General features: G+C 46.3%; 1 protein-coding gene across 3 annotated transcripts in view; it reads right to left on the reverse strand.

Moving 5' to 3' along the window:
- Positions 1 to 16,129, reverse strand: part of FBXO31 (F-box protein 31) — a 46,293-nt gene extending 30,164 nt beyond the window's left edge. For 2 of the 3 annotated variants that reach the window (XM_058528428.1, XM_058528431.1), the window contains exons 1-2: positions 15,781 to 16,129; positions 3,393 to 3,464 (exon numbers count right to left, since the gene is read on the reverse strand). In XM_058528428.1, coding sequence (XP_058384411.1) covers positions 3,393 to 3,464; positions 15,781 to 16,129 — 421 coding nt within the window. The remainder of the gene's footprint in view (positions 1 to 3,392; positions 3,465 to 15,780) is intronic. The other variant, XM_058528429.1, reaches the window with a different exon arrangement.
- Positions 16,130 to 24,913: the final 8,784 nt, after the last annotated feature.

Raw genomic sequence — 24,913 nt, forward strand, 5'->3', positions numbered from 1 at the left:
TGGGGCAGATTAAACACTTTGGGATACTAACTAACAGATAGTATGAATTATTATCTGGATTTTGCAACCATTTTCAAGGAGTCAAGAATGAGCAGTCAAAAGAAATCCCCAGATGTCCTCCTTTGCCTGTCCACATCCCCAGCAGCCTAGACACACATGTGTGTTCTTGCCATAGCCCTGTCCCCTCTCCTTGCCCACTCCCGACTTACCCCTGGTCACAGCATCTCCTGTTCATGGCAGTCACTACCCACCTGTGCCCTGACGTCCCCTCCATGGACAGCCCGGGCAACCCCCTCCACCCACGGCTGAGATGAGCTCCGTGGAGGCCTTAATTTCCCATGCGTGCTCTCCTCTGGGTGTCACAGGTCCCCTGACACCTGGCAGCATGAGCACCTGCCTCCCTCCAGGATGCTATTTTGAGTGCTTACAACTCTTAAAGAGAAATCTGTCTTCCTGTTGCTTTGAGACGATATCATCAAATGGCCTAACAAACTCAAAAGGCAATTAGAAGATAAGAACTTGTCATATTAGATACTCAAAGAAACGAGCTGACCACTCAAAAAAGCCAGGGAACTTTTATTGTAGGTACACAGGGATCATGGTAGCGAGACTTCGGTTCTGACCCTCACACCAATGCCGGCAGCAAGGGTAATTCCTCCCATTCTATGCTCCAGCTAGATTTAAGACACTGAGCCCTGGGCAAACAGCGGAGGAACCGAGGGTGGAGCCAGGGCCACGGGGGCACCCACAGAATAGATGATGGGGGGAAGGAGGAACAACCGGCTTCCTGCCTCTGGAACTCTGAGCTTTGCGGGATTCAAAGTGGCACTGTTCTCGCCACCAAGATGAGAAGGCAGAATGGAGTCAGGCTCCCATGACCACTCAGGCCTCCCAGACCCACTTCCCCTGGAGAGAGAGACATGTCTTCATGGGTGGTGGCATTGTGGAGCAGAAGCGAGAGAAGAAACCAAAGTCTGAACGCGCACAGGGATGGAGAAGCTGGGAGGTCTGGAGCAGACCAGCCTTGCACTGGGGTCCTGGGCCAAGGACAGGGGCGCAGGAGGCACAGCTGGGTTGGGACTGTTGGCTAAGGGTGAGGATGAAGCCTGAGGCCCACAGGAGAGTGGGGAGAAAAGGGGGTGCTAGGAGGTGGCAGAATTGGGGCTGGGACGTGGCAGAGCAGAGGGACCCTGACAGCGCCCTCTCCAAGGGCTCCCAGTGACAGGTGGGAGGGAGCAACAGCGTTGGAGGGCACGGCTGAGCCACCGAGAATTGTGCATTTTGAGGGCGGCCTGGCTCCTCAGAGGAAGGTCCATGAAGAACTTAGAGCCTTGGGCCGGCCCGGTGGTGCCAGCAGTTAAGTGCACGCGATCCGCTGCAGCGGCCCGGGGTTTGCCGGTTCGGGTCCCAGGCGCGCACCGACGCACCGCTCGTCAAGCCACGCTGTGGCGGCGTCCCATATAGAGTGGAGGAAGATGGGCACAGATGTTAGCCCAAGGCCAGTCTTCCTCAGCAAAAAAGAGGAGGATTGGCATCAGATGTTAGCTCAGGGCTGATCTTTCTCACAAACAAATAAAAAAAAGAACTTAGAGCCTTTTGACAGGACATCTCCCCAAGCAGGAGCAAATTCTAACCCAGAAACACTAACCAATCCAACAATCCCAAATTGCCATGGGATCACAGAGTGGAGAGAAGTCTCTGATGGGATGAGGAAACACGAGACAATGAAACCACCCGGATCCAGGGACTAAACACCGCCCCGTGTCTCCCTGCAGAGCCGGCCACTCTGTGGAAACTCCATGCTCTACCTGAGCGGGGAGCGGGCAGCCACGGGAAGGAGAGGCAGCTCAGAGGCGGACTCTGAGAGTAACAAATCACTGAAAAGAGGGAATACAGAAAATGACACCAACTAGCAAGCCCAGGACCCCAGAAGGAAGCTTCTAGCACTTCGGTGCACGCTCGGCAGCCTGACCCACAGCAAAGTCCTGCTACCTGCTTACTTCTCAGTCCCAAACCACAGATGTTTCCATGGAGAAGCCCTGCCTCTCAGTTCCTGGGTAAGGTATTTAGTAAGGAGCATCACCTGGTCTAAGTTTTCAATGGAGAACTGGGTAGAAAGTTCAAAAGAATGTGAAAACCAAAACCTACCAAGATGGTTGATGTCCTACGATGGACACTTAATGTCCTTTTTAGAGAGGTCAACAGGTCAACTTTAGGCCAATGAGAACTGGATCACCATCATCTTACTTACTCTGTTCTCTAATGACACACGCCACACTCCCACTGGGCAGTGAACGAGTGGGCACTCCCTGCAGGACAGTGCTGTCCACTGCTCCCAGGCAAGGTCAGCGTTAACAGGGGCCTTCACAGCCTCATGCCAACGGGCACTGAGGAAAGGCTAGCTGAGAAGGCATTGGGGCTGGGGGGACTCTAAGCACTCAGGGGGTGTCGCTGGAGATTCTGGAAAACAAAGGAGCAGAGAACAAGAACTGAGGCGGGCTGGGGGGCTCAACAAGCCTGCAGGAAACTGAAGGGAAGACTGACCAGAAGGCTAGAGGCTGGTGGGGGCCAGAGGAGGGAGTGCCGTCACGGCTTCATTTCCCAGTTACCATCAGCTGTCAGCCCAGATTCCAGAGAAAGGGACACCTCTAGAAGTACACCAGAGCTGTTTCCAGTGCAGCCACGCTTCTCAGATCTAAACGTCCCTGATGCCTAGTAAAAAAACACCTTTATCCCATGATGGACAGAAAAATAAGGGTAATGACACACCCAGAAAGGGAGAGAAGAGAGCCCCCCCCCCTCATTTAGTGCTATTACTACCAGTGCTGTCTTTGAAATATCCATTATGACTTGAAAAACATGTCTGAGAATGAAGTGTGAAAATTAATAAAGAAACCTGAACTAAATTGGATGGGGAAGGCCGGTAGGAGGAGCTCTCAGGCCCTATCACTCATTGTCAGTTACACTAAACAGGAAGAGAGAAATATTTGCATCTCCACAGCAAGTAAAACTACCTTACTACTGAAGGAAGAGTTCTCTCCACCCAGCAACAGCCCAGCCAATGAGAAGCTGTTCCTGCCCTGAACCATTACTCTCCCCCAATGGACTTTCCTTTAGAACAGCGCCTCCCTACTCTACCTTTTCTCTATAAAAGCAGCTCCCTCCTTTGTCTCTGGATTTGCCCAGGGTTTGCCATAGCATGTGCATCCCGACTTGCAATTCTTTTGGCTATTCCCGATAAACTCATTTTGAGATAAAAACAGGCAAATTTGCTTTTTAAGTTGACAGAACTATGGGCTGGGGGTCAAATTAATTGATTATCCATCGTTGATGCTCACTCTGTGTCTGCTTTTGGAACAAAGTTAATGATGGGTGATAAAAGATTAACTTACGCTTCGCATAGACGTCTCGACAAGACACACCTGTGATCTCCAGCTTCCGCAAGTTTTCACAAACACCATACTCTGTAACAAGAAACATTTGCTGGAAATTACAGTCAAATCACAAAGCAACAGAAATAGATGAGTGAATGAAGGGGGTTGGTGCATGCCTAAGCCTTGGCCTTATCTTCCGAGTCTGAGTCTGTCTTTTGTTGTGGAGATTTTACAGGACTTCTCCACATTGTCAACACCCTCATTCACCAATGAAGCCATTATTCTATTCTATTTTTAGACAACATCACTCTCAACGAAATAACAATCTGCATTATCTATTCTCATAAGCTCTAGAAGCCTAACTGCACAAACCCAAAATTAGACAATCCCCAGCTTATGAATACAGTGTAGTACAAACTCAGTGGTCTGGAAACAATGCATGTTCCTATAGAAATGAGATTGTCATTGGTGTCAGGGTTCCACAATGGCCCTCTTAACCCCTGCTGTAGCTCACCATGCTACTGATTCTATTAAACAAAGCCAGAGGTCCTACGATCGAAGACCAAGGGGAGACAGTGGAAGGAGGAGCTGGACACTCTCAGGTTGCATCAGGCTACCCTAGACTAGCAGCCAGTGAAGGGGACCCTTGACACCCTCCCCTCCTCCCCTCCTCACCTGGCTGACAGCTCTCTCCTACTTCCTCCTCCCTGTACCTACTCCTGCCCCACCATGGCCCCACTTTTCAAAATCACTCCCCCTAGCACTTCCCAACCTAAACCTCAATTCCTTTTGTTCACATCTCAGCGAGGCTTTTAAAGGAAAGCACCATAATTGAACTAATCCACACTAATACAGAACTGCCTGTCGGCCAAGAGCTAATGAAGACAACACCTGCCTCATACCAGCCTTTGCGTGTGCTGGGCACCCTGCCAAGGTCCTGTGGGCACCAATGCATTCAACCCTGCCAGCACCCACAAGAGAGGAGCTACTGCCATCCACATGTTAACCATGAGAAGGCAGGTGCAGAGCGGTGAGTGACTTACAGAAAGGACCACACGCTTCTTATGGGGGACACAGAACTGAAGCCTAGATGGGAACACCTCGTAGAGGAGAGCCCAGTCCCACCCATGGCATGTGCTCAGCAAGTGTTTGATGAGAAGGGGAGTGAGAGCCCCTAGGACCCCATGGTAGTGACCAACATGACCCTCACTGTGCCATACTGGGTGCAGGCATTCAGCTGGGGCTTCACAAGACAGCCTCCTGACATCCTGACAACCACCTCTAAGGCCAGTGGTATGCCCCCATCACAGGGAGGGAAACCAAGGCTCGGCTGGTAACTCAGCATCCATCTAAAACGTGGATTGATGCCGTCTGGGTGGTAGCTGCAAAGCGCTGTCCACCTCGTCACATCACTTTTGATTGTGCCTACACCCTCCCTGAGGTCTGGTCTTTTCAACAGAATGAATGATGTTAACCCAAACGCTTCTATAACTGGTAGGAGTTCCACAGTATACCAAGTAAAGCTCAGGATGCACACGGGGTAGAGAAACTGTCTGGGATGAAGCGGCTACTCCTCAGCAAACCTGTCTCTGATCAGGCTGGCCCAGGCCCCTGCTTTCCCCACCCCCACTGTTGATCACAGACGTGAAGTGCAACAAGACTCCTAAAGACTTCACACCATGGCCTTGCTCATTCTCAGGCAGAAGCACCTGTTTCATCCTCCTGCCAAGAAGATTGTGGACTCCATTCTAGAGGATTATGCAAGATATAACACTTGTGAGGATAAAATAACACCTGTGTAACATGAGTTACCAGCAATCTGAGGGACCACAGTGTGTCAAAATCCTTGCAGACCCCACAGACCAGCTGAATGGGGCCACACCTTCAACGTGGGCCAGCAAACTGGAACAACTGGTCTACCTGGCTCCCACTGAGAAGAGCTCTACTCTGCATTAAACTCTTTTCACCATTTCCTGTCGGTTCTGTGATGCCCATGATAACAAGTGGCTCCTCCTTGGAGTGACAGTCAGCCACCACTACTGTCTAGCTCTTCATACACACACTTTCCTTCTCTGGTACAAACGATGCACTTCAAAATTGTTACTGAATAGCCAGATTGGTGCTTTAGTTTGTTTTCTGTGTGGTTTTGAAAGGACAGCTCCTTTCCCCCACGCCAGCATGCTACCAGGGCATGTGGTAACAGACCAGGATGAGTCCGCCTCGTGGACAAAGCACTGTGATTGCCGGGGGTGGTCTTCTCCTTTGAACTGCACACTGCTGTAATATATGTTAGGGTTGCGGGCAAGACTCTGACTCTTGGTGCCAACGGTCAGACACAGGGCAGAGACGTGAACACACAGCCATTTGTGCTCGTGTTGCTGATGGCACCTTTAGTCAAGCCAGGCCTTTGCAAGGCATCGATATTGTTCCTTAGCCATTTCTCTGTGCTCAGCTTGCTGAAGGGTGGTGACTGGGTTTATGATTTTTGTCTTTCTGAGTTCAATGCATACTCCAACCTGATAAAATAATGCACTGCTTCTCACTAATCATTTGACTTCCGAATGATTCTAAGGTTTATGGCCAGGATGATCATATCATCATAAATCTCTGTATATTGTGTCAAGAAATGGTATGGCTAACATCACACAGAAGATGAACTTGCATGGCCAGAAACAGCATCCACAAAATGCCATTAACAATCAGAAGAGGGCCGGCCCCGTGGCTTAGCGGTTAAGTGCATGCGCTCCGCTACTGGCAGCCCGGGTTCGGATCCGGGGCGCGCACAGACGCACCGCTTCTCCAGCCACGCTGAGGCCGCATCCCACGTACAGCAACTAGAAGGATGTGCAGCTATGACATACAACTATCTACTGGGGCTTTGGGGGGAAAATAAATAAATAAAATCATTAAAAATATATATATATATTAAAAAAAAATCAGAAGAAAAGCAACATTATGATGTAGTGGTAATGAATATAGCAGTTACTGGGTTTTTCTTAATGTTCCCCAAAAATCATAATAAATTCACCAAAGTAGAATAATGTCATTCTGCCCCAACTGTTCCTGCAAGAAATGTTCGGTATTTTCCAAACAATGGAAAAATCTTTCTTTAAAATAGTGGCTAAGAACAACGCCACATCCTCTGATTGTTCTAGAAACCTTCCCGTAAGTCATCAAGGGAAACTGCCCTTAAAATACCTTTAAGGCCAGTGTACTTGCCAGCACCACGTATTGTTCCTTCCAGAAAAGCTAACAAGTGTTAACTCCATCCTTCGGCACAGATCCTCTCCTAGATGATGAAAAGTCAGCACGCCAATCCAGGCTGCCTAAAGCTGCTTTTTAAGTACTGGGTGTGGTGTTGCAGGCTGTCAGTTCAAAAAGTTTCCTTGCTCATCTATTACACAAGGCAACTTATCAAATTCTTTTTGAAAGTGTCTGCTCCAAAGATGGCAACAAAGTAAAAAAAAGTTGGGAAGGGGGAGAAAAATGAGTGAGCTCGACTTGAGGAAATTTATAATTTAAATGGTCACACTGTGGAAAATAGTATGGCAGTTTCTCAATAAATTAAACATAGAATCACCATATGATCCAAACGTTATTCTACTTAAGAGTATAGACCCAAAAGAAGCGAAAGCAGGGACTCAAGCAGATTTGTTCATCCATGGTCAAAGCAGCATTACTCACAATGGCCAAAAGGTGGAAGCAGCCCGAGTGTCCCCTGACGGGGTGAAATGGATAAATCAAATGTCCGCACACAGTGGAATATAATTTACCCTTAAAAAGGAAGGGAATTTTGACACATGCTGCAGCATGGAAGAATCATGAGGACATCATGCTCAGTGAAATAAACCAGTCACAAAAGGATAAATACTGTAGGATTGTATTTACATGAGGCACCAAGACTAGTCAAATTCATAGAGACAGAAAGGGTGGGTGCCGGGGGCCGAGGGAGGGAAAATGGAAAGTTGAGTGTTTAATGGGGGCAGAGTTTCAGTTGGGGAAGATGGAAAAGTTCTGGAGATGGACGGTGGGGATGGTCACACAACAATGTGAATGTACTTAGTGCCATAGAACTGTAGGCTTAAACTGGTTAAGATGGTAAATTTTATGAATATGTTTCCACAATAAAAAAATTAAATTGCCATTTCAAATATTCCAATCAGAAAATTTCCAAAAAGCTATTTAAGAAATATTTTGCCAAGAGGGAAAAAACAGCCCAGCAATTTGGCCTGAGTCAGGTCAACACTGAAGCTACACCCTCTTGTGACCTGACTGCCACAGGCTGCCAACCTCCCATCACTCATTTCCTGTCCAGTGAGGTCGACACTATGACGGGGTTTACCAAAAGCTCCCTGTCCCCACAGCACACTTCTCAATATGCATGAAATCTAGTCACTCTCTCTAGGTGGGAATGCAGGGGTTAGAAGAGCTCGCTCTCTCGCTCTCTCTCCCCGCCACCCCCCACTCTCTTTTCCAGTCTTCCCTACAGGAGAACCCAATGGACACACATCTGCTTCTTGAGGCTACTTCCCTGGAAGAGAATAGGGAGATTACTGGAGATGGCACTCGTGCCAGCTCTGACTGCGATCTGCACACACTGCGTCAGAACAGAAGGTGACAAAGAAAGTTCACATCATTATTCTGTGCTCTGCGTCGGCACTGGGAGTCTGCAATGAGAGGGGACCTAGCCTCATTCTCCCAGTAAATGCCACCTGTGAGGGAACTCCGCCACGCTGGAAAGGCACAGCCCTAAGACACTATCTGAAACAAGTCATTGGGCACACAAGATAAGTCTGGAAAGGGAGGTTCTTTCCCAGTCCTGGAGGGACTTGAATGCTAAAGATAGGAGTCCCCAGGCAACACACAGGCACCAAAGAGTCTTAAGTAGAAAAGCAGCATGGACAGGGCTTACATAGTGGACTATTGACCTGGGGGTGGAGCCAGTGGAGACACACCTGGAAACGTAGGTGAGGGATCCAGCGAGGAGGCCATTGCAACACCAGGTAAGGCAGAGGCAGGAGGAAAGTATGGTGTAATCCAGACTTGGCACCTGGCAAGCAGGAGGGCGCCAGGGTGAAGAAGGGTGGAGTGGGGACTAGAGGAACGCTGCTGGCTTGTTTCCTACCCGCTGTAAACCCACAACTGCAGTTTTCTAAATAAAACTAAAAAGCAGTATTGAATGGAAAAGCTGCATTTTTGTTTGCACTAAATTAGGGAATAATTATAACCCTTAATAAAATATGGTTAAAAATTTTACTTTCAAGGCTAAAAAAGAAGTCAATGGCAGGAGGGCAGGAGTTGGTGGGAGAGGGGAACTCCACGAGGCTGGAGGGAGGAATCGGGCAACCAACAGCCCCCCTTCCTGACACAGCTGCTCTGAGCGAACAGCCAAGGACACCCCTCCAACAACAGAGCGCTGATTCCAAACCACTGTGTGTTCTCCAGCTGCTTTACTTAGCTATTGCTGCAACTGCATGAAATGCCTTTTGTTTTTTGAATAATGTAGCAGATCTGGAAAAACACTCTGTAGCCAGCTCATCTCAGGATGGGAAGAATGTAAAAACCAAAACCTGGACACAGCCCATAGGTCGCTCCTATTAAACACCTAGAATATTCGGGAAGCTAAACAAATAGTTCCTGAGGGCAGCTGAAACCACCTACATAATCAATGTGGCTTATTCCCAACCAGTTCGGTCCCTGCAAAGATAAACAGTCTCAGTGCCAACGGGAACCTTGAGAAGCCTCCCTCTTCCAGTGAGAGGACACTGACCCCCATCTGGCTCCCACAACAGGCACCCGCTGACCATGGGAGACCCAGTCCCACTAAGGCCCATCTGTCATCCCCAGACACCATTCTTCTGAGTGCACACACACCAGCTCTGTCTCACCACCCACTGGTGAGGCCAGGAGATAAGCCCGTGAGTCTGATTCTGCAATCGTCTCAGCCCGGGCCTTTTTAACGTTTCAGACACTTCCCTATTCCTCCACTAATACACCCCAAGCAGGTCTGGCTCCGGGTTTACTCTCGCCTCTCTCTCTCACCTCTCCCTCGCCACTGGGTGGACAGTGACGGCATCGCTGGCAGAGGATGCTGACTCATGAGTTCCGGACCCAGGCCATCTCCTGAAAGGGCCTTGGTTTGTGAGAGGACACTGGTTCCTCTCCAAAGTCCCAAAGATGCCCTTATATCTGCATGCCCTTTCCAGCCAGAAAGACAACCCAGATCCTCAAAGGCATTTGGTAATCACTATTAACACAGTGAAACCGTAAAAATGGCAGTGCCTGGGCCTCTAACAACCAATCAATTCTTTTTGGCAAGGCACCAAAGTCTGTCCAATTAAATGTGGCCAAGAGGAAATCTTTACTCAATGCTTCCTGGGTACCAGATTCCCTTTCTAGCTTGCTTTTTTAAGGTTATAAAAAGGAAGTCTTAAAAATGCCCCCTCAGAGGGACCATTGTCCTTTATTCTTTTCTACTTAGCTGATTGAAAGGACTAGGTTTCCCCACAGAGCAGCATATGAGATTCAACTTGCAAACATACAGAGGACTGCTGGTCCTTCCAGTCAGCACAGCAGGGCAGGATGCAGGTTTGCCCTGCAGTCGTGAGATCCTGCTTTGCGTCCAGGAGGCGGACTGGCTGCCTCGTCTCAGGGCTGAGAGGCTTGTTTCTACTACCTGTTTATCTCACTGCCGACCCGCCCACCCCACCACCAAAATCAGTGGGTTCAACAAGCAACCATTTAACAGGAATCATAAAACATTCCTAAAGGGCCGGCCCCGTGGCTTAGCAGTTAAGTGCGCGCGCTCCACTGCTGGCGGCCCGGGTTTGGATCCCGGGCGCGCACCGACACACTGCTTCTCCGGCCATGCTGAGGCCGCGTCCCACATACAGCAACTAGAAGGATGTGCAGCTATGACACACAACTATCTACTGGGGCTTTGGGGGAGTAAAAAAAAAAAAAAACCAACCAATAACTGGCCCATTTCACCTCTTCCCGAAATGACCCTTCCAATTTCAGCCATATTTAACAAAAGCCACGTTTCTCCTATTTTGCATCAGCACATCAAATAGAACAGAAATAGCATTTTCTTCTGCAGGCAAAAACAAAATTAAATATTGGTTTTTAATTTCCTATTTCTGTCATAAAGATCGTACATTATGGGAAAAAGATATTTCTAATTATGATGGAATTAAACCTACTTTAGACTTACAACTCATCAAAACAAATATAACGCCATGTGTCACTAAAACACCATCAAGAGAAGAAATGCACAAATTATATATTATAAATTCAAAATCTGACTCTGGCAGGTACTGAGCTGAATAATACGAAATCCTCATGTCTCAATATTTAGAGTTCAGTATGGAAGGGAAAAATACACGTATGAGCATTTCCCTTGTTTTTAAATGTATCTTTTGATATTATCTGAATATTTGGTTTAGAACTATGGTCTGAATTTTCTAAACTCATTAGCCTTAAGTAGACTTCATGAAGTCCTGCATAAATGAACAGTGTTAAAATTGGCTAGCATTTCAAAATTCACCAACTAAACGGTGAAATATTAACCAAGAAAAGCCTTGTCAGAGTCAAAGGCAAAATACCGTACTTGGCTTCTACACCCAGTGCTCTGCGAAATGATGACTTATTTATAGCCCCACATACAAGCAACTGCAGGAGGCCTGTAGCCAAAGTAATGATGCATCAAAAACAGTGTGCACCCTCACCCTCCCCTCCCCCTGCCCTGGAGGCGGGCTGGGTCTGGTCTGGTTTCCTGTAAGAGGGGACATATCACCCATTTGTTATATGCCTGCCCCAAAATCAGGAGCAAAGATTTGGCTTCTCAGTAGCAACTTTCTTTCACCTGCCCAGAGAAATACCACTAATATTTAATCCAGCAGCTCTAACATGCAGGGGCTAGAAAGGCCCAAGTTCCATAAAAATAACTGATTTATTATTGCTAATTTATTATTGCCAGGACACTGGAAACTGTGAGCTTCTCATCACACATAAATAGCTCCCTCATTTTAAGTTTCTAGTGTACCTCCTCCCTGCCCCACAATCATCCTATCATTTTAGGAAGAGCTCTTAAACATCATGCCTTGTCCACACCCTGAAAGTCAATCATGGCCCAAAATTCTTGGAAGCAATAAAAAACAGGGGTGAGGCATCCTCTTTCTTTTTTTTTTTTTTTGATAGGGGCAGGTGGCACTTTTTTTCCATGTTGATCCTCCTCTTTTTGCTGAGGAAGACTGGCCCTGGGCTAACATCCATGCTCATCTTCTTCCACGTTATGTGGGACGCCGCCACGGCATGGCCTGACAAGCAGTGCGTTGGTGCGCGCCCAGGATACGAACCCAGGCTGCCAGCAGTGGAGCATGTGCACTTAACTGCTATGCCACGGGGCGGCCCCCAGGCATCCTCTTTCCCACTCCTGTTTTTGTGGCTTGTTTTCTGTTCCGGGAAATCCAGTTATCAAAATACAGAGAGCAAACATGTAAACACTGAGTAGGAAACACGCAAATCCACTAATTACTCTCACTCACCCTCCAAGACACTAAAAATGGAGCCACCATTATATCCCTGAAGGGGCTGGCCTGGAGGTTCTGTTCCAGGAAACTTGATGGGCCAGGACGATGCACACACGTCCCCAGCCAGCCTGCGATCCCACTTCCTGCTCACCAAGGCTGGGAGCCCTTTGGTTTTTACCTACCCAGACTTGACTCTGGCCTTATTAACACTCACCATAACCAAATGTCTAGTTCAGGAAAGATGAAGTTTTGGGGCTCAGAGAAATAAGATCAGACTTGTCTCAGACACGACTATTATTATGTATATTCCAGTCACAATTAGACTAACTCCACGAGACACCCCTGAATGCCACGTGGAATTGCCAACCATCCAATTTTTCTCCCAGATGAGCTAGAGATTAAAGCTACTAGAATAAACTAGTGAAACTGAAGAACTAGCTGCAACCATCTTCATAACCTTGGATGACAATGATTATTTAAACTTTAAGTTAAAAATTCATAACTTTGGGGACCAGCCTGGTAGCATAGTGGTTAACTTCGCATGCTCCACTTCAGCGGCCTGGGGTTCGCAGGTTCGGATCCCGGGCACCAACCTATGTACCACTCATCAAGCCGTGCTGCGGCAGCATCTCATATACAAACTAGAGGAAGACTGGCACAGATGTTTGCTCTGGGCCAATCTTCCTCACCAAAAAAAAAAAAAATTTGTAACTTTGATTAACGTTGTAACTTTATAAACGAAGTTAAAAAGCAAATGACTATAGACTAGGAGAAAATGTTTTGCAATATATTCAACAGAAATGTATCGAGTAAATATAACCCACAAATCAATAAGAAAAAATAAATAGAAAAAAAGGGCAAAGATTAAGGATAAGCAAGTAAGAGAAATACAAATTGCCAATGACTCTGTTTTTCACATGTGCATCCTCACTAGTTTTCAGGCATATGCAAACTAAAATGAGATGCTGTTTCTCACCCAGATTGGCACAGATTCTTAAAGACGGATCGTTCAAATTAGAGAGAATGTAGGGGATGTTGGATTTAATGAGATAACCTACAGCACCTGGACCACAAATGGCAGTGACTTTGTGATGAAGCATATTGAGTATTTGTATTCCACCTTCTGTGACGTGCCCTTCATGCCCTGGTGACAGGTGTGTAGACAGGTAAAATCACCGTGGAAATAACTGGGCAGTATCTAGTAAAACTGCGGCTCACAGCCTAGCACCCAGCAACACCACCTCTGCGTAGAGTCCTTAGAGAAACTGTCAAACTTATCTGTGTCCGAGGAAACGTATATGAGCTTATTCACTGTCTCACTGTGCATAATGAAAACAATAAAAATAAGCAAAGGAACAAACTGTCATGAACCGCCACATAGTATTTAAAAAGATGGAACCAGATTTAAATACATTAGCATGGACAAAACTTAAAAACACACAAGCTGACAGGGGAAGAAGCAGATGCACAATACTCACAGTATGATATGGCTCTAAAGAGCCAGTCCCCACAAAGCAGTGTCATGTATCAGGGATGTACACAGGTGCGTGTACACATACGGAAACTAAACCCACGACAGGGGCTGCTCCTTGCAGTGGGTAAGCAGAAGGGACTTGAGTGTTAGCTGAGATGTTTTCTTAAAACAAAGGTAGAAAAATCAAAAGCAAATATGACAAACGACTCAACAGTTATTTATTGGGAGTGTCTACGAATATGCCTGTTTTATCATTTTTGTCTTTCGTTTTTTCAATTTCTCAAAATGGAAATTCTCCTAGCCCGTCAGGCCACCTGGGTAAACAAGCTGCGTTGACTCCACCGGCCCGGGGTCTGCTGTCTCAGGAAAGCTGAACCAAAAACTGCAGCCACGGGAAAGGAAGGACTGAGCTGTCCCTCTACGTCTGTCCTCCACCTTCTTTCTACATCTTCATCAGGACTTTTCATATTTCCATGAGCAATTCTAAGAATTAACTCCAGTTTATTTTACTCGGCGGCATACTTCTGAGTTTTCTGCTTACACAAAAGCCCTCTGTTCCCCTCTGTTCCTAGAGTTGAGCTATATACGTTACAGTTGCCCAGAGACAAACCCCCAAAGACGACCACACAGGTTTGGCTGACTGATGGAGAAACTCCTCAAAGCACAATGGAACATCTGTGATGAATCTGGGTCTTACAGGTGTACAAAATGCAAAACAAAGCAAATGAAGGTAGCATTCACAGAGAAAGAGAAAGTGGAACTTTCTTTGCCTCTATTTTTAAATGTCAAAAGAAATTTACTTGCCACATATATGACAAAAGGTTAATACTGCTAATACTCAAAGAGTTCTTACAAATTTTTAAGACAAAAATAGACTCCCTAAGAGAAAAAGAGACAAAAAGCACAAATGGGGAATTCACAAGAGATGAAATAAAAATGGTCAAGAATCATCATAACCAAACAGCTACCATTTAGGGGATGAGGGCTTCACACACGTTATCTCATTTAACCCTCAAAGCGACCCTATGGGAGCAGCACTTCCCACTACACTCGAAGGTGAAGCAGCATGTCCAGGATCTCACAGCAGATAAACAGAGCCTGGCCTGCTGACCACAAATCCCGAGTCTGGACCACTGAGCTTCACAGCAGAGACAGGATGACTGACTGACCCGCTTGCTGGGGAGGATTCAGGGAAGAGGCCTTCTCCTGCAGCCTTCCTGGGAGTGGGATCCCAACAGCTGGGCAAGGGGTCTCTAAGGCGTCATCCATCCTACTGCCCACAACCCCACTTTGGGGAGTGCACCCTAAGAAGATAATCTCAGAAGTTCTAAAAGGTACATATAAGTCTCATAAATTCCTATAAAATGCACAAAGGCCATCGTACAGGACTGTTTATGACAAGGAAACACTGCAAACTGCAAGTCTATCAGTAAGGGACTAGTCTGTAGCATGTGCATGCAGAGGAATACTATGAAGCTCTTTTATACTAAACTGTCCCTAAGATAATATATATGGTATGATCCCATTTAAGTAAAAATGTGCAAACAACTCTACATGAACATATGGAGACAGGTTTTCCAAAATTTTAAGAGTGGCTTATTTTTGATTGCAGGGCTCCCTGATGACTTTTACTTTCTTCCTGTTGCTGTTCTGCGTTGTTTGGATTTTTTCTTACCTATCCTTTTTACCAAAATATGAGAGCTGATTGAACGTCAAAGTTCTGTCAACGTTTAAACGCAAAGAGCATTGAACTCTGGATTAAGTAGACCTTTCCTCCTCGGATTTGTTACAAAACTAACTACTCACTATCCTCAATACTGCCACAGCGCCCTGAGGGGGTCACCGACCCCCTCCAGCACTGCCCAGCTCCACCCACCTCTCCACAGACCCGGTCCTCCCCTCAGGGGACCCTCCAAACACTCGGCTCCCCCTGCTGCCCTAACTATTCAAGTTCACCCTCATCGCTCCCTCAGCTCCGCCCACCAGGGCTGGGGAGCAGAAGGATGCCCGCAGACGTCAGTTCACTCTCCGGCCTAAACTCAGCTCTCGTCACTCCCCTAGGCTCCGCGGCGTCTTGCCCCCGCCGCTGGGGCACCCCTCAACCCTTTACTGAGCACCCCAATGTGGGCAGAGGCCAGCTCCGCTGCCCACCCAGGAACTCCACCCCGCCCGCCCTCCGCGCCCCAGATCTGCAGGGGTCACCGCCCCCCGCGCCCCTCCCGGGCCCAAGCCCTCCCCCTGTAGTGGGACCCCTCCCCCTGAAGCCCCGATCTATGGCAAGCGCCCGTCCAGAGCCCTCGGACCCGCCCCCCCCCGAGCCCCCTCCAGGTCCGAGCCCCTTCCAAGCCTGGACCCCCGACCCCTCCAGCCCGCGCCCCGGACCCCCGCCCGGCGCGCTCACCCTCCCGGCAGCGCCGCCTCCAGATGGTGTCAGTGTGCAGGATGCGCCGGAACTTGGTGCAGACCTGGGCCAGGCTGGGCAGGTCGGTGCCGGGCAGCGACGCGAAGATCTCCACCAGCAGCTCGGGCGGCAGCTCCAGCAGCGAGCAGCGCGGGGGCGGCGAAGGGCCCGCGCTCCCGCCGCCCCCCGCCCCGGACAGCGCCGCCGCGCCCGCCTCGATGCGCTCCTCCTCGGGGTCCGTGTCCGGCTCGCTATCGGCCGCAGCCGTCTCGGCCGGGCCCCGCCGCTGCTGGCGGCGCCGGCATCCCCGCGACGGGCCCACGCCGCAGAGGCGAGCGCACACCGCCATGCCGGCCAGAGTGACGGCGGCGCCGCCGCGCCCGTGCGCACGCGCCGCCCGAGAGCGAGCCCCGCCCTGCCGACGAGCCGAGCCCCGCCCCCGAGAGCGCCCCGCCCCGCGGTGCAGCCGAGCCCCGCCCCCGGCAGCCGACCCCGCCCCGCCGGCGAGGCGAGCCCAGCCCCCCACGCCGCCGTCTCGGGTTTGGCCCTTCCCACCAGGAGAGACGTCTCGCCGCCTGCCCTGGGGTCCACGGCACTGTTTCCCCGCGGTCCGGTGACTCCCGGAGGACCCCTCCCCCCCAGGACCCTCTTGGAGAATTCCCCCCCGAGGACCTCCCCCAGGAGACCCCCCCCCAGGACCCTCCCTGAGAACCCTTCCCGGAAGACTGCCCGAGGACACCCCTAAGGACCGCCTCCAAGGACGTCCCCCCACAGGAAGGCTCCGAGGGACCCCCAGGACACCCCCCTGAGGATGGCCCCAAGGCCCCGAGGACCCTCTCTGGGAACTCCCCCCGGAGGACCCCACTGAGGACACCCTGGAGGACGGCCCCCAGGACTGCTGAGCAGAAGGCATAATTAGGTGGCCAGTGGAGCGATGCAAACTTTTACAGCTCTCCCAACTACTTAAGCCGAATAGAACCCAGAATTGTGCCTCTCAGCCCTTTCTTTTGTCTAAAAACACATTCAGTCATGTCGACCCTTATTGCAGTGAGAAGGGGAAATCATGCCAGCTGACCAATCCTGTGTCGTCTATGGTGATCTCGCCCTAATTATCCTGTTTACTGTGCTCCAGGGCACGGGTGCCATAGAGGGCAGGCCCAGCCTCAGAGAGGATGCAGAGCCTCGTGACAACCGCTTCACCTTAACAGCTTGTGATAACAACAAACTTGTTACTGCTGTGGTTGTTTCCAGAGAGGAGGGCAGGGGTGTGGATACGTTACAGGAGTGGGTCTACAACTGGGCCCAACTCCTTTCTGGTGAAGACTTACTTCAAGGCCCTGAAGTGCTGGAGGAACTGCTCAGAATCTAAATGGAAACCTTGGGCCGGCCCGTGGCTTAGCGGTTGAGTGCGTGCACTCTGCTACTGGCGGCCTGGGTTCGGATCCCAGGCGTGCACTGACGCACCGCTTCTCCGGCCATGCTGAGGCCGTGTCCCACGTACGGCAGCTAGAAGGATGTGCAACTATGACATACAACTATCTACTGGGACTTTGGTAGGTGGGGGAAGAAGGAGGATTGGCAATAGATGTTAGGTCAGAGCCGGTCTTCCTCAGCAAAAAGAGGAAGATTAGCGTGGATGTTAGCTCAGGGCTGATCTTCCTCAAAAAAATAAAATAAAATAAATGGAAGCCTCCCCAGTGCTTATGGTTGAGTGTGGGGTCTCGCCAATCAAATAGAAAATTAGCGACCCTGCCAGTTCCCTGGGCCCAGCCTCCACAAATTCCTGGCTATTCACTACCACCAGCATAAGGAGGTCTTGAAGGAGAAGAGGGCTGCCAACCCTAGTCCACAGAATCCCATAAACGAGGAAGTGCATCTTCTGACAAAAAAAAACAATGCCTTAGTTCAAATCTTGACCGTCTCAGGTCCACACAATTGAAAAACAGCACCTAACTGACCTCCCTGCATCTAAACGGTTTTTCAGTCCATCTTCTACGCTGTTGTCAGGACTCTCTTCCTTCCAATAGTAACACATAAACTAAAGCAAGTCATCGCATCACTCACTAGTTAAAAGTATTTAATTGCCCTATTGACTCCTTATCACGCGTCACACGAAGTACCTGCCAGTCTGGTCCTAAACTCCCAATCTGGCCCATCTCCGGTCCCCACACCACTCTCGATGGGAGCCATCCGATTCCTTAGCCGAAATTCACGATGCCTTGTCACATCTCTGTCACTTTGCTCAAGCTGTCTCCTCTGCCAGGAAGACCCATCTCCCCAGGCTGTGCCATGAAACAACCAAACGCCTTCCTCCTTGTCCTCAAATAACACCCCCTTCTAGGAAGGAGGGTCCCTTTATCACAGCACCATCATATTGTTTTATTATAAATATTTGCTTCCTTTTGTACTGACGAGATTTTCACGTATTGAGGTGTATAGGATATTACTATTTGAGTTCAAAACTGATTAAGAGTGACATAAAAAGGCTGACTTATGGCCTATCAAACATATCAAACTTACATTGTACATCTGCTTTAACCATTAAAGTAAACAATGCGCTCTCTTAAGATAAGAATGCATCGGGGCCAGCCTGGTGGCATAGTTGTTAAGTACGCACGCTCTGCTGTGGTGGCGCAGGGTTCGCAGGTTCGGATCCCGGGGGCGCACCGACGCACCGCTTGTCGAGCCATGCTGTGGCGGCATCCCATATAAAGTAGAGGAAGATGGGCACTGATGTTAGCTCAGGGCCAGTCTTCCTCATCAAAAAGAGGAGGATTGGCATGGATGTTAGCTCAGGGCTGATCTTCCTCACACACACACACACAAAAAAGATGAGAACGCCTACTTCCCTTCCCACACCCACTGGTAATGCCCTATTGTAAATACCCTGTTGGTAACGCCCTTATTAGTCCCTTTCCCAACATCAGAGTCATGTTGACCTGCTAGTTTGCAACTGAATACCTCTCCGAAACTTTGATGAATATGTATCCTGGGTGTGTTTAATGCATATTTTTTGTTCTAAAAGGTGTGAGCTGTACTGAAAACCAATCTTCTCTGGAAGGCTTTCTTTCTTTCTGGAAAAGGCTTTTGCGGGGTTATAATCCCCACTCTGGCTCAAGTAAAACTCACCTTATCTCTCTTATCTATAGAATGGTGATCGGTTATTTTGCATTGACAGTACCAACCTTACTAGATATATTCCTTGTGACATGATAGATATGCTAACACATCGTATAATCAGTGAATGTTTACTGACTAAATGTTTGTTGAATGAAAAAAAAAAACAAACTAGCTAAAAGGCTAAAAATCAAGGAACATGAAACAGATTTAGAGAAGACTGGTGGATTATCACCATGATGATCCAAGCTAGTAGGTATCTTAGCAAACAGAAATGCATCAACTAGTGGAATAAATATTACAGAATGCCTGACTAGCCTCTGTGCTCTGCTCTGCGTGGGTCCACAGGTGTAACAGCATGATCCTTGCTACTGTTATTGTTACTGCACAAAGGGTACAATCTGCTCCCCACGAGACAAAAGCCAATAGTCAAGAGGCAAGATGGTGGCAGAGAAAGAGCAGTTTATTACAGCTTGCTAGCAAGGGGGAAGATGGCCAACGAATGTCCAAAAGAACCATCTTACAGAATAAAGACTACAGGCCAGTGAGATAGGGGGCTGGTCTTCGGGGGTGGGCATCTGATCTCTGGGTGGAGGTAGACATCTAGTCTCAGGGTGGAGGCATCCATTTGATCTCCTGGGGAAGGCACATATCTAGTTTCAGAGTGGAGGGATCCATCTGATCTCCCAGTGGAGGAAGACATCTAGTCTCAGGGTGGGGGCATCCATCTGATCTCTGAGTGGAGGCAGACATCTTGTCTTAGTTCCTGATAGTCTTTTGTTTTACTTGATATGCATCAGAGACTGGAGCAATGCCCTATACCCTGATCTTTCAGTTGTCATTGATGATGGCTGTCAGCATAGACTCTCTGCCTGGGGTCAGCACATTCCTAAGGAACTCAAAAGAACAAAGTTTTCAACTTACAGCAGCTGGGAGGGGCCATAAAATCCACAGAGCAAGTCTGGGTTAGTTAATCAGAGGTCATTCAAAGTTACAATCGGGTTTCTTTTCTACAATATGGCTTCCCTCACGTCAACCTTGTGTTGAGCTGGCATCGATTCCCCCCGTTTGTCACTCAATCCCTCGATCTTGAGGGACATCCTGTTGTTCCATCTTATTGAACCAGTCTCTTAGTAAGACAGTGATGCAGGTGGGCTCCCAAAGTTAGGCCTACATTGTGGAAGCAAACAATCAGGTGTTTAATAAGAGAAAAAGAAAAACAAAGTTAATGATGGGAGCAAATTATAAACCAGTTTCTGAGGCCAGCGAGCAGCCAGTCAAAAAGATTTCTTTTTTTCTCTTTTCTTTTTTTTTTTTGTGAGGAAGATCAGCCCTGAGCTAACATCCGTGCTAATCCTCCTCATTTGGCTGAGGAAGACCGGCTCTGAGCTAACATCTATTGCCAATGCTCCTCCTTTTTTTCCCACAAAGCCCCAGTAGATAGTTGTGTGTCATAGCTGCACATCCTTCTAGTTGCTGTATGTGGGACGTGGCCTCAGCATGGCCGAGAAGCAGTGTGTCGGAGCGCTCCCGGTATCAGAACCCAGGCAGCCAGTAGCAGAGCGCGCACACTTAACCGCTAAGCCACGGGGCCGGCCCCTCAAAAAGATTTCTAGATATCAGAGTCAAGCATCTTTTGCAGTTTGAAAAGTCTCTGATGATGTCATTAGGTATTCAGGTACCTTTCTGAGTGGCTTACACAGCAACAGACATGAACGTCTCAAGTTTGTATCAAGTCTTCCAGCTTCAGTTTGCAAGGCTTCAGGAAAAAGGGCAGGTTCAGTTCTCAATGATGCCAAATGAAAATTATGGAAAAAATTGAAAACGTTAGTATGGAGATTTGCAGCCAGATATTTCAGGAGACTAGAAGAATTCATGATCCAGTCCAGTTAACAGATATAACAAAAACCTCAAATACAATTAACAGAACTAGAATGTAATATCCATTAATGTGTACTATAGCTTCTACTGAAACATAATTTTTCTCTCTGTAGTAACCCTCATTTTTTACAAAAGATAGTCAAATTGAGATTAACTGGTTTGGGGCCAGCCCTGTGGTGTAGTGGTTAAGTGTGCGTGCTCCGCTGATGGCGGCCCAGGTTTGGATCCCGGGCGCGCACCAAAGCACTGCTTGTCAGGCCATGCTGTGGTGGCATCCCACATAAAATGGAGGAAGATCAGCATGGATGTTGGCTCAGGGCCAGTCTTCCTCAGCAAAAAAAAAAAAAAAGAGAGAGAGAGAAAGATTGGCATGGATGTTAGCTCAGGGCTGATCTTCATCACACACACACAAAAAAAAGATTAACTCGTTTGCCAAATAAGACTAGTTTCTATAAAACTTGATTCATTTATTTACGTAAGTCCAGCAAGAATAGCAATTGATCATTCAGGCTCATTTAAACCTGTTTTGCTGGAACTCTTTATAAGGAAGCTCAGATTGAACTTTAAAGGCCTCTCGAGGCAAGAAAAGCCAAACCAGGGACTTTGTCATTAGACTTTGCCTGCAATACCTACAGATTTGGGTGGAGTCCTCTCTTATCGAGGTCTCCCAAAATATTCAAGGTTCTCTGCACCTGTAAGAGAAGTGACCTTCCTTACTCACCTGGGTAAGATTGCTTGGAACTCTGTAAATAAGGTATCAGGCCAATATTTCCAAGTGGCTTTATTCCAGAAAGTCCAATCTTTGTCTCTCAAAAACTGTCTGGTCATATCTGAGTCTATGCATGTTTCTCTCATATGACATTCCAGTCAAAGCTTTGGTAATATAACCAATGTTTTCAATTGTGTCCCGTTATAAGGAGAACAGATTCTTGTGTGTGTGTGTGTGTGAGGAAGATTAGCTCTGAGCTAACATCCATGCCAATCCTCCTCTTTTTGCTCAGGAAGACTGGCCCTTGGATAATATCCATGCCCATCTTCCTCTACTTTATATGGGATGCCGCCACAGCATGGCCTGACAAGCTGTGCATTGGTGCATGCCCAGGATCCGAACCCGGGCTGCCAGCAGTGGAGTGTGTGCACTTAACCACTACACCATGGGGCCGGCCCCGAGAAAAGATTCTTAACTTATGCAAATAACTATATTGCCATGAAATAAGAATATTCACTTACTAAGAGTTTCCAAATTCTGGAGGGATCAAGTAGAGAGAAAAAGATGCTTCAATTCTGTTTACAAAAGTATAATTTACCAAATTGCTAAGTCATAATTAGCTTAAGAGAAAAGAGAAAAACTTTTCCTTAAATATGAAAAAAAACTATTTTTTAAAACATCTGCAATATTTCAAACAAAAGTCATAAAAAATTATAATCATCAACATCAGTTCATTCGGTCCTGTGTAATTGATTTTTGATCTTAATCTTCTGTTAGCAGTTTTATGGGGCCATCAGTGTCTCCATTAGAGTTCTGTAATTTCTTACCCAGTTCAGCTTTATAATCTGAAAGTTTGTCAGAATCCTCTATTCCAGAGTAAATGTCAGAGTCCTTTCTGTGAATCTCTCTGAAGATGACAACATTTGCAAAAGCATCAGAGTAAAACAATAACTGTCTGTAAACACCAAAAGACTTAAAAATGACAATTGACAAAGAAACTTGGTTAATTTCTGTGACATACAACACTTTAAGATAATAACTAGAATTATGACTGATAACCAGGACAGATCAGAATTCTGGGAATGTTATATAATTTTTAAAACACTTATATCAGTAACATTTACCCACATAATACCACCTAAGAAGGTGGTATTTATCATCACTTATTTGAAAATGCTTCCCACGTAATTGAACATACCAAATAAGCCTAATAAGTTTAGTATCTTCTTCTTATAGGAAGAGAGGAATTTTCCTGGAGAATTCCAGGGGCCTTCTGAAAATTCTCAAAGAAAAAAAATTTTTTTTCTTCTTCTTCCGGGTCAAAAGAAAGACTTCATTCAGGATTTGAATATTTTGGTGGGTGGAAGCTTGTCAAAAATATCTAAAGCTTTTAAAACACCTGATCAAGTATGAAACAATGCTCACTGTGAAACAATGCCCAGTTATCCATTCAGTCAAAGTGACAACAGAAATAGTCAAGGGCAAACAAAGAGTTAAAACAGTCAAAAAAATCTTAATAGAGAGACTTCAGTCTTTTTGAACATAGGAAGTTATTTTAACAAAACATAGTTTTTCTGTCTTTTAGGTAGACTTACTCAAAGGTAAAGAAAAACCTTTTATAACCCCTTTATCAAGAGTAGATGAAAAGTTCAAGAAAATTATCCTTTTAAGAGAAAGAAGACCAAATTTTAATTTTGCACCAGCTTAGTTTTGACATTAAAACTCATTTACTTAATTAGATTTAGTTTAATCTTAGCCAACATGACCATGCATAAAACTCCTCAGGGTTTTACTTTCACAAACTTTCTGTCACTTACTTTTCACATTCAGAATTTGTGAATGCCTTCCTTTCTTCCCTTCTAGTACTTTAGGACAAATTTATCTTTCTTAACAAAACAAACAAAAATATTTCCATTCTTTATAACTTCTTTACTGAAAATACACATCTTTCCTTGAATACAAACATATTTTCTTTAATTTTTAGTAGCTTTAATCACATATTAGAATTTTTAACCCTTAGAAACCTTAATTTTTAAGTAAAAACTAAGAAGTAAGCAATTATAAACTTTCTTTAATGTTAGCATTCCATGGCCTGACAAACCTAAAAACACTTCTCAAAATTTCTGGAAACATGTTACTTCATAGTACAATCTTAATAACACACAAGACATGTTTACCAATACACCCAAAACACCTTTTAGTTTTTCTGTAATAAGCCCAAAGTAGATAAACCTATATTTAGCAATCAATATCTAATATCTTATCTTATTTGAAAATGATCTAAATACTCAACGAATTTTTATTATTTAATTTAATGTAACCTAGCAAAACTTCAATGTTTCAAGTTACCAAAGAGATTTTGGAAGCTATTTTTAAGCACTCATGTCATAAACTATAATTATTGCTAAAAGTTTACCTATAAACTCTTATCCCACCTACATCTAGACCATTTGTTTGTAACAATCATTTAGACCATTTGTTTGTAACAATCATTTAGATTACTCACAAAAACTTCATGTGACACTAAAGCAGTTAGCCATCATCTTAAGTTGTTTTAAGTACATACATCGTGACACATAATCATTGTTAAAAAGTTTCCCCAAAAACTTTTACCCTTTTACATTTATTCAGTTTACCTGTTTCCAATAATTACTTAGATTCCTATAAAACTTCATGAGACATTAGACAAAATTCACCATCATTTTAAGCTATTTTTGCTGACAAATTTGTAACAGGGATAACATGAGCTTATCTCACTAGTAAACCCAGGCTGCATGTCTGCATCATATCCAGTGCTGATAACTCTGAGGACATGTCTATTTTAATCAAACCAACAAACTTAAACAAGCTTTCATTCACCAAACATTATTTCACATCACGTTAACTTGAAAGACACACAAGCACTTACTTGAAGTCAATTAAACAGAGCTCTTAATTTTGGCTATAACACCTGGAGGAAAATATCACACATGTATAACATACGTATAGACAAACATAAACACACAGGTGGACACAGACAGTGACGTTAAATTTTTGTTATGAATCAAAACTTACTAGTTTCTGGGAAACATTGCATTTCAAAGAATGGGTCTCAGGTCTTAGAGAAGATGGGAGCAGAAAATCTACCTCATAAAGACACAGAGAAAGCAGTCACGTTTTCTTCAAAGATGGAGTTTCTGGGGCATATTTGCCTTATCTGTTTCTAATGTCTGAATCTTTTGTCTCAATCGATATCTAGGAGCATTTTGAGCAACAAGGGAGGCTTTGGGATTGGCAAAAGACAGGTGAACTTTGAACTGCTTTCTAGAGCCACACTTCCAGCCTTGCAGAAATTTGCAAGACAAAGACAGTTGCTTCCAGTTCCCCAAAGAACTGGATTACATTTTGAATGACAAAAAGAGGTTGATTCATCCCTCCAGCTACACC

This window comes from Diceros bicornis, chromosome 32, assembly GCF_020826845.1.
Source record: "Diceros bicornis minor isolate mBicDic1 chromosome 32, mDicBic1.mat.cur, whole genome shotgun sequence".
Taxonomy (NCBI): Eukaryota; Metazoa; Chordata; class Mammalia; order Perissodactyla; family Rhinocerotidae; genus Diceros; species Diceros bicornis.